At 39.4% G+C, this 10,682-nt stretch overlaps 1 protein-coding gene across 1 annotated transcript; it reads left to right on the top strand.

Moving 5' to 3' along the window:
• Positions 1–5,570: 5,570 nt before the first annotated feature.
• On the top strand, positions 5,571–9,144 carry LOC130367351 (nodal homolog 3-B-like). The gene is made up of 3 exons (XM_056569764.1): positions 5,571–5,787; positions 6,193–6,911; positions 8,992–9,144. Exons 1-3 carry the CDS (start codon positions 5,571–5,573, stop codon positions 9,142–9,144), a joined length of 1,089 nt encoding a protein of 362 aa, XP_056425739.1.
• Positions 9,145–10,682: the final 1,538 nt, after the last annotated feature.

Genomic DNA, 10,682 nt, shown 5'->3' with positions numbered 1-10,682 from the left:
TCTAATGTTCTGTCGGCTATTTTGGGGGACCCCTCCAATACCATATATATCCAGGAGAAATGCAGCACACAAATGGATCCAGATGAAACAAACAGTGATTTATTCCATGGTGATATAAAAAAACGTTTCTGTGTTATATCACCATGGAATAAATCACTGTTCGTTACATCTGGATCCATTTGTGTGCTACATTTATCCTGGATATTTAATTTGAGGATTGCTAACCACTATCCTAAACTGTGTGCACCATTGAATTTCAAGTTTGCTGGGGAAGTGCTGCTCCTATCTTTATATATATATATATATATATATATATATATATATATATATATATATACATTGAACAGATGTATTGCACACCACGTTTTTGCAATACAGTTCCCGTATCAGGTTTTTGATGAAAAACGGATTCCTCATAACCTAACTAAACTGTATCAAAACGAGTGTACAAATTTTAACCCATTTACGGTTGAAAACCGTATATGGTTTCAAAAATGATGTCCGGTTGCATCATTTTTTTATAGAAAAAACGTATACGTTTTTAACTTTTCACTCCATTTTGAATAAAGTTTCACTTGTTTGATTGAAATTCCAAGAAAAAAAACTGTGCAAAGTCAAAAACCGCATGGTGCAAACCGGATGGAACCGTACGCACTTACAGTTCTGTACAGTTCCCATTGACTCTCATGTTTAAAAAAAACATACCGTATATACTCGAGTATAAGCCGACCCGAGTATAAGCCGAGACCCCTAATTTCAACCCAAAATCCCAGGAAAAGTTATTGACTCGAGTATAAGCCTAGGGTGGGAAATACCTCATCCCCCCCTGTCATCATCCAGACCCGTCATTAACATCCTCATCATCCCCTTGTCATCATCCCACACATCCCCCCTTCATCATCCCCTTGTCATCATCCCACACATCCCCTTATCATCCCACACATCCCCCCTTCATCATCCCCTTGTCATCATCCCACACATCCCCTTATCATCCCACACATCCCCCCTTCATCATCCCCTTGTCATCATCCCACACATCCCCCCTTCATCATCCCCTTGTCATCATCCCACACATCCCCTTATCATCCCACACATCCCCCCTTCATCATCCCCTTGTAATCATCCCACACCCCCCCCTTCATCATCCCCACCCCCCTTCATCATCCCCACCCCCCTTCATCATCCCCACACCCCCCCCCCTTCATCATCCTCTTCTCATCATTCGCCCTCAGTGGTCTTCAACCTGCGGACCTCCAGAGGTTTCAAAACTACAACTCCCAGCAAGCCCGGGCAGCCATCGGCTGTCCGGGCTTGCTGGGAGTTGTAGTTTTGAAACCTCCGGAGGTCCGCAGGTTGAAGACCACTGCGGCCTTCAACCTGCGGACCTCCAGAGGTTTCAAAACTACAACTCCCAGCAAGCCCGGGCAGCCATCGGCTGTCCGGGCTTGCTGGGAGTTGTAGTTTTGAAACCTCCGGAGGTCCGCAGGTTGAAGACCACTGCGGCCTTCAACATGCGGACCTCCAGAGGTTTCAAAACTACAACTCCCAGCAAGCCCGGGCAGCCATCGGCTGTCCGGGCTTGCTGGGAGTTGTAGTTTTGAAACCTCCGGAGGTCCGCAGGTTGAAGACCACTGCGGCCTTCAACATCATCCAGCCCCCTCTCACCCCCTTTAGTTCTGAGTACTCACCTCCGCTCGGCGCTGGTCCGGTCCTGCAGGGCTGTCCGGTAAGGAGGTGGTCCGGTGAGGAGGTGGTCCGGGCTGCTATCTTCACCGGGGGCGCCTCTTCTCCGCGCTTCCGGCCCGGAATAGAGCCGTTGCCTTGACAATGACGTATCTGCGTCGTTGTCAAGGCAACGTGACTATTCTGAGGCCGGGCCGGAAGCGCGGAGAAGAGGCGCCCCCGGTGAAGATAGCAGCCCGGACCACCTCCTCACCGGACCACCTCCTTACCGGACAGCCCTGCAGGACCGGACCAGCGCCGAGCGGAGGTGAGTACTCAGAACTAAAGGGGGTGAGAGGGGGCTGGATGATGTTGAAGGCCGCAGTGGTCTTCAACCTGCGGACCTCCGGAGGTTTCAAAACTACAACTCCCAGCAAGCCCGGACAGCCGATGGCTGCCCGGGCTTGCTGGGAGTTGTAGTTTTGAAACCTCTGGAGGTCCGCAGGTTGAAGACCACTGCGGGTGGGGGAGTTCACTCGAGTATAAGCCGAGGGGGGTGTTTTCAGCACGAAAAATCGTGCTGAAAAACTCGGCCTATACTCGAGTATATACGGTATACGGTTTAATACAGTTTTTCACCGGGACCAAAAAACATGGTAGCCTACGGTTTTGGGTACGGGTGGGTAAAAAAACTGACAAAACCGTATAAGACGCAAAACGGACTAAACCAGATGATGCGTTTGACATACGGTTTACAATGTTAAGTCAATGCATACGGTTTTCTATACGGTTCCGTAAATTTTTTTACTTGAAACCATATACGGGAACTGTATTGCAAAAACGTGGTGTGCATGCACCCTAATTCTGATTTTTTTGTAATGAATGGTGACTTAATAAAATTTGTGGGAAAAAAGACACAGAAAATACAAAATGACTTAACAGTGCCAAAAAAGAGCTGCTAAATATAAATTAATAATACATTTATTGGAAGATTAAAATTGAGACAAATGTTCACAGATCGAAGAGACTATTTTATTCTATTTTGGTATCATTTTAGAAATATATATATATGTGTGTATGTGTTAATAATTGCTATATATTTGGTCTGCATGTATCTATATATATATGCTAATCTATATTTAGAAAAAAAATATATATATATCATTTTTTGTTTGTTTTTGCATGTCAAATTAGTTAAGTTCAATCAAGAATAAAGTTCCTGTATCACAAGAACAAAAAACTAATTTCAACTTCTTTGACTGTCAAAGAATTTAAAAAATAAATATGTTTACATTTATGTAAGTCATTTAAATTTAGAATCAAAGAGCAAATCTCAATATACATCATTACATCAAAGACTTATTTCTCAACACCTGAACCTCTATTTTACATTTCACTAGTGATACTAGTACAGTACAAGTGATACCAAATCAAGGTAAACCACATGTGATCAACACTATCCCAAAATAGTATAAAATATAACACAAATTGGAGAATAGTTACCTTTAGTTGTTTGTTTTATATAACAACTAAAAGACTTTTAACAAAGTTAATTTGCTTTCACTATTTTATAGATATATTCTAGTAAATAAAAAATAAACAAAAAATATACAACAATTAAACTGACAAAAAGTTTATTTGTCACTATCGTCATTTCCAAATTTGAATGCATGTAACATATAAAATTATAGATATTATATATTTATTGAATATTGACTAGATTTATTATAATTGATGATGCAAGGAAATGACATAAATTATGGCTAAGGGCAATGTTCACACACACACACAATAGAATTGTCAATAGTTTGAGCAGTTACCTAAAATATGGCCATGTTTTTGCTTTTGTTTAATTTTTTTAAGCAGTTTGAGGCTCAAAATGAGAATCAAAAAATTGATGTGCAAACATAGCCTGAAGCCTATGCCAGCTAGTAGGTCACATAGATTTTAGCTTGATGGTACACGAAGAGACAAAAATGTGCCTGTTAACATTGGTACATCTAACACCAGCTTTCTTTTATTTAAAGTGTAACTCCGATGTTAGTCCGGTGGCAGGATACCTGTTTAAGTCTCGTAGCCCGAAACTTGCCTGAGACTAAATTGTTCAGGATATGGATTTGCCAGGAGATTTAAACAGTTATCCTACTGTCAGCCTAAAATCAGAGTTATGCTTTAAATTCCCCCCTCCCCACCTTAGTTTTTTCTAAGTCTTTCCTGATATGTTTTAGGGTTAAGAGCATTTTTGTAGCTCATCTTTGGACTTGTTCTACTTAATCAATATCTTTTCGTAGGTGAACTCAAGGGCTGGACACAGAATTCCAGATTTGGTCTTATAAGAACTCTAACCAGAGGGATCACATTCTCCTTCTTCCTATTGGTTATACCTCTAGCTTTGCAGCCAAGCATTACACTTGCTTTCCCTACTGTAAGGCCACAAGGCTGACTAATTTGAAGGCCTTCAAAAATATAAAATGTTATGAGAGTACATCACTAAAAACCATCATTACAATATCACAATATGAATACCGTATTTTTCGTCGTATAAGACGCACTTTTTCTTCTCCAAAACTGTGTGTGGGGGGGGGGGGGGGGGAGTTGGTGCGTCTTATACGGCGAATACACACCTATCGGGTCGGTCCCTGTGGCCATCAACGGCCGGGACCCGCGGCTAATACAGGGCATCACCGATTGCGGTGAAGCCCCATATTAACCCTTCAGACGCAGCGATCAAAGCTGACTGCCAAGTCTGAAGAGAAAGTGACAGTAACCCGGTGAAATTGCGGTGTCCCGAACAGCTTACAGGACACTGGGAGGGACCTTACCTGCCTCCTCGGTGTCTGCTCCATGCCGCGATCCCCTGCATGGCGGCGCTCTCCTTTGACGTCATCACGTCGTCGCGCACGCCGTCCCGTCATCCAATAGGAGCGGCGTGCGTAGTGCCGTGATGACGGCGATGGAGAGCGTGAATCCCAGGGAAGAAGACGTCCGGAGCATCGGGGACATCCCTGGGACGCGGCGACAGCGATGGAGCGACATCCAGGGCAGCGGTGACGAGTCCGGAGCGATGGGGACACGTGAGTATTACCTTCTATCCAGTGGTCTTCAACCTGCGGGCCTCCAGATGTTGCAAAACTACAACTCCCAGCATGCCCGGACAGCCGTTGGCTGTCCAGGCATGCTGGCGGCTGAGCGGGCATGCTGGGAGCCGTAGTTTTGCAACATCTGGAGGTCCGCAGGTTGAAGATCACTGTTGGGTGCAGAATCTTTTTTTTCTAGATTTTGCACCTTTAAATTTGGGTGCATCTTATATGCTGGTGCGTCCGATTGGGCAAAAAATACGGTATATAATGTACTAATAATAGCTATACTTATCTTACTTTTTCTGATACTTGAACCTTTGGAGTTCAACTTAAAAGAAAATAATCAGCCCCTAAAATTTACATTATTCTTAGACATAGAAAACAAAGCAATTCTAGACTAAACATAAAAGACTGAATATATATATATATATATATATATATATATATATATATATCATAGATTTAGCATGAACCAAAATAGTAAAAGTAAAACAAAACAAAGGCTAAAAAGTTATTTTATGTTCCTAAAAGCAAAAACATCACGAATCAACAAAACTTGTCTTTAATCCACATCAATCATTCTACTACCAGTCAAATTAACATAAGAAATATACAGATGATTGATCTCAAGTAGGTGATTATTCTCTTGATCTGTTGGTGAAAAGGCTTGAAAGAGTCATGGGTGTTAAGATACCAGGACCCTTTATCTTCACCAGTATATAAGGGCAGGGTCACTGAAGGTTTTAGTTCAGTCTTCCAAGACCACTTCAGCAATAAGAACTCCCTGAGCCTGACCAGCCCTTTGTATGAAGGATGTCTACTTCTAAGATGGTTATGAAGATCATCTTTTATTTTTTATTGCTCCATTTGGTATCCGGGAGATCTTTTCTATCACCAAGAGCTAGCAGCCATGGAGCTCAAGGAGTCAAGATCCCTCCATATATGATGAACCTTTATCATGCTCTCATGGGAAACAAAGATATTAAAAGACCAGAGATTCACGTTCTGGAGGAATCAGATACCGTCCAGAGCCTTACTGCAAAAGGTGAGTACAACAGTTTACTGTTTTTTATATCTCATAAATATAATTTATAGTATTTTTACTACTTTGTTTCTCATATACAACTTTATAAATCTAGTTATTGCATTTACTGATAAAATCACATCCCCTTAGAAGATCACTTTTAATGAAATGTTGTATGGTCTTCTCAGAGGTTTTGTAGTATGTATATTTGGGTATGTTTAAGTAAAATGTATTAAAAAAATTCTAAAGTTTCTTAATTTTGTTACTACTACTTTGATTCTCATATATAAAGTAGTTATTGCATTTACTAATATTATAAAATATAGATAAAAATTATAACTAGGGGCATGTAGGTATATTTGGGTATGTTACAGTAAAATCTCTCTTATTCATTACAGTGATAATAATTATCTATTTTCTTTTTAGATTTCACAATGGAAGACGATCGTTGGTCATTGACTTTTGATTTCTCTCCGATCTCAAGAAATGATGAACTACGAATGGTTGAACTCCGAGTTCAGCTTCCACCATTTATAAAATCCAGCCAAATTACAGTAGACATCTACCACATCAACAATGGTCAACACAAACTCTTCCTGGGGTCAGTGATGACAAATATAACTGATATTGGAGATGCTTCTTGGACAACTTTCAATGTCACCAAGATGATGGAAAATAGTCTCCTGTGGGGAGCGAGACTGACTAACGATGGAGATGGAGACGGAGACATGTCTGACAAAAATGTATTTCAGAACTTAAGAAAGATCAAGAAGCGTGATGTTTCCCTATCTGAAATCCCCACAGATCAAGCCATCATTGTGTTTTTTACTAAGCATAAGCCATTATCCAAACCTGAAACTCCAAGCCTCCTAAAAAAATTGGCAGTGGACACTATGAAGATGGGTGCATTTCATAGACACAAGAGAACCAAAAGTGAAAACCAGCTAGAAAATCCAAGGAGTCCCATTGTAGTGGAACAGCACAAACCTATATGTAAAAAAATGGATATGCTGGTGGACTTCAAAGAAATTGGTTGGGACAAATGGGTAATCTACCCCAAAAAATATAATGCTTACCGATGTGAGGGAACCTGCCATTCACCACTAAAAGAGGCCTCAAAGACAACAAACTATGACTACATAAAGGTAAGAATAATATTTCAGTTAAATATTGACATTTGACCAGTATATTTATTTTCTTTTATCACATTTAACACTTAGGCTGCATTCACATCACGATTTCTCCATCCGACTTGAGTAAACGATTTTATAATTTAAAATAGTATGAAATTGTATATAAAGTCGGATCCATTGACCTCCATTAAAAAATCGGATCCATTACACACATCCGATTTGATCCGCATCCGATTTCACACGATTTCTGTTCAGGTCTGAAATCGTGGTCAACCCCGATTTCAGACCCGAACAAAAATCGGGTGAAATCGGATGCGGATCAAATCAGATGTGTGTAATGGATGAGATTTTTTTATGGAGGTCAATGGATCCGACTTTATATGCAACTTCATACGATTTTAACCCCTTAAGGACGCAGGACGTAAATGTACGTCCTGGTGAGGTGGTACTTAACGCACCAGGACGTACATTTACGTCCTAAGCATAACCGCGGGCATCGGAGCGATGCCCGTGTCATGCGCGGCTGATCCCGGCTGCTGATCGCAGCCAGGGACCCGCCGGCAATGGCCGACGCCCGCGATCTCGCGGGCGTCCGCCATTAACCCCTCAGGTGCCGGGATCAATACAGATCCCGGCATCTGCGGCAGTTCGCGATTAAAATGAACGATCGGATCGCCCGCAGCGCTGCTGCGGGGATCCGATCATTCATAACGCCGCACGGAGGTCCCCTCACCTTCCTCCGTGCGGCTCCCGGCGTCTCCTGCTCTGGTCTGTGATCGAGCAGACCAGAGCAGGAGATGACCGATAATACTGATCTGTTCTATGTCCTATACATAGAACAGATCAGTATTAGCAATCATGGTATTGCTATGAATAGTCCCCTATGGGGACTATTCAAGTGTAAAAAAAAATGTAAAAAAATGTAAAAGTAAAAGTAAAAAAAAAGTGAAAAATCCCCTCCCCCAATAAAAAAGTAAAACGTCCGTTTTTTCCTATTTTACCCCCAAAAAGCGTAAAAAACATTTTTTATAGACATATTTGGTATCGCCGCGTGCGTAAATGTCCGAACTATTAAAATAAAATGTTAATGATCCCGTACGGTGAACGGCGTGAACGAAAAAAAATTTTAAAAGTCCAAAATTCCTACTTTTTTAATACATTTTATTAAAAAAAAATTATAAAAAATGTATTAAAAGTTTTTTATATGCAAATGTGGTATCAAAAAAAAGTACAGATCATGGCGCAAAAAATGAGCCCCCATACCGCCGCTTATACGGAAAAATAAAAAAGTTATAGGTCATCAAAATAAAGGGATTATAAACATACTAATTTGGTTAAAAAGTTTGTGATTTTTTTTAAGCGCAACAATAATATAAAAGTATATAATAATGGGTATCATTTTAATCGTATTGACCCTCAGAATAAAGAACACACATCATTTTTACCATAAATTGTACGGCGTGAAAACGAAACCTTCCAAAATTAGCAAAATTGCGTTTTTCGTTTTAATTTCCCCACAAAAATAGTGTTTTTTGGTTGCGCCATACATTTTATGATATAATGAGTGATGTCATTACAAAGGAAAACTGGTTGCGCAAAAAACAAGCCCTCATACTAGTCTGTGGATGAAAATATAAAAGAGTTATGATTTTTAGAAGGCGAGGAGGAAAAAATGAAAACGTAAAAATTAAATTGTCTGAGTCCTTAAGGCCAAAATGGGCTGAGTCCTTAAGGGGTTAAGCTGTAAAAATTGTGTACTCAAGTCAGATGGAGAAATCGTGATGTGAATGCAGCCTTAGGGGTTTATTATGTCTACCATAAATTCATCTAAAACTTGTTTTGCTTTAGTTTTTTCAATTTGCTTAATATAATATTAGAATTCTACATGTATTTTGGCAACTACAGTTAGAGGGGTTGTATTATATGATGGCTATTCAAAGGAATGGCTGACTGAAATGCATGGTCTGCATGGTTCTCTTTTGTTTGTAGATGGAGGTCCGATGACAAATTCAACTCAATACTCAAAATAATACTTTTAATTATTATACATTTACATGCAGAAACTTATGTTAATATTTTTTTCTTTTTGCAGAGTTTTATCAAGCTGAAGGAATCAGAGAAGATAGAATGTTCATTGTGTGTTCCCCTCAAGATGCGGCCATTGTCCATGATGTTCCATGAGAATAGACACCTTGTTGTCAGACACCATGATGACATGATCATTGAAGAGTGCGGATTTCAATGAATACAAGGACTTTCATTTCACACAATTTTATTTTGTTATTTGGGACGATTGATATAGAATTTAATTTATATTTAGAGTAAATGAAATAAAAATAACACAGTAAATCATTTCTCATGTTGAGGAATGATACTTTCTCCTAATGTAACATATAGATTTAATGATCTATTGTAGATATCTACTAAACACTTTGTATTACTTTCAATTCTGTATGAATTTAGTGACTTATATTAAATTATTAGACTTACTACTGTCTGAAATCTACAGAGGATATTGGGGTACTATTGTATTGTTCTTTTGTCATTTTTTTTGAACTATGTATAAATAAACATTTTCTTATTTTAAACAGCTTTTCACATTTTATTGTGGGTTTTACATTTACATCTTTAATTTCACATGAATGCCGACCATTGGTATAAACTTCCAAAATTTTAACCTTTTGAAGTGGTGCACTCTGAGGCTGAATTTGTGTAATGGCACATAGACAGCCAAAAATTATGCCTGTTAATAAATCTGGCCCTTCTAACACCAGTATTCATTTACTTAAAGGGTACCTGTCAGATCACCCCCAAAAAAAAAAAAGCAGCGAAATACCTGTTTCATTCTCCTGGCAACTTTGTAGCCTAAGACTTGCCCAACACTAAAGCAATCAGGATATACTGTAGATTTGTCATAGACATAGACCTGCATGGAACTTTTAGGAAATCCATATCCTGGTCACTTCGGGCTACAAAGCTTCCAGGATATATAAACAGGTATCCTGCTGCCGAATGAATATTGGAGTTATGCATTAAGACCGGTGTGTGAAATGCTTGTCTTAGTAAATACCCCTCCTATTTTAAGTCTTTCCTAATATGTTTTATGCTTAAGTCCATTGTTGTATCCCATCTTTGGATCTGTTCTATTTTATTAATATCATTTTGTAGGTGATGTCTCCAGGAAGAGACACAGAATTCCATATTTGGTCTTATAAGGCTAAGTTTCCACTTTTTTGTGTGGAAAAAAAAAACACACCAGAAAACATGCCAGTGCAATTTTTTGCGTTTGACCTTTTTTTCTGGCATTTTTGCATTTGAGTGGAAATTGCATTTTTGGCCTCTTTGGCGTTTTTTTTTTCAAAATTTGTTGGGTACCAAAGAAAAAAAAAAGGATGCAGTAGCGTTGGAAAAAAAATTATTTAATGGAATTAATATTTTTATAACCAAATTTGAATAAATTTTTAAAAAGGGATCAATTTATGTGGGGGCGGGCAGAGCACTAAAAATGTAGCCGACCATAATAAAAATGTAGTGTGTGTGTTTTTCACTTTTGTTTCTTTATTTTTAATATTTTTTAGGTAGTACTACTACTCCCAGCATAGAACACACTGTTCCATGACGGGAGTAGTAGTTCCTGTACTAATAGACAGATCACCCCAGGGGTCATTCCTGACACCCGATGCGATCGTCCGTAATATAGCAGAGATGTGGAGTGGCTCTATACAGCGCTGGCATCTCTGCACTAAACTCCGGGCTGGCCAGTGATGTGAATAGAAATTCAAA

Source organism: Hyla sarda, chromosome 4 (genome assembly GCF_029499605.1).
Source record: "Hyla sarda isolate aHylSar1 chromosome 4, aHylSar1.hap1, whole genome shotgun sequence".
NCBI classification, from domain to species: domain Eukaryota; kingdom Metazoa; phylum Chordata; class Amphibia; order Anura; family Hylidae; genus Hyla; species Hyla sarda.
The sequence above is the reverse complement of the archived record's forward strand: the minus strand, read 5'-3'. Positions and strand labels throughout refer to the sequence as shown.

Bases quoted from the DNA above. Each gene is read 5' to 3' on its own strand.
- LOC130367351 (XM_056569764.1), top strand. From the start codon at position 5,571: ATGGTTATGAAGATCATCTTTTATTTTTTATTGCTCCATTTGGTATCC. The intron at 5,788-6,192 runs GTGAGTACAACA...TTTTCTTTTTAG, and splicing joins CCAGAGCCTTACTGCAAAAG to ATTTCACAATGGAAGACGAT. The intron at 6,912-8,991 runs GTAAGAATAATA...TTCTTTTTGCAG, and splicing joins CAAACTATGACTACATAAAG to AGTTTTATCAAGCTGAAGGA.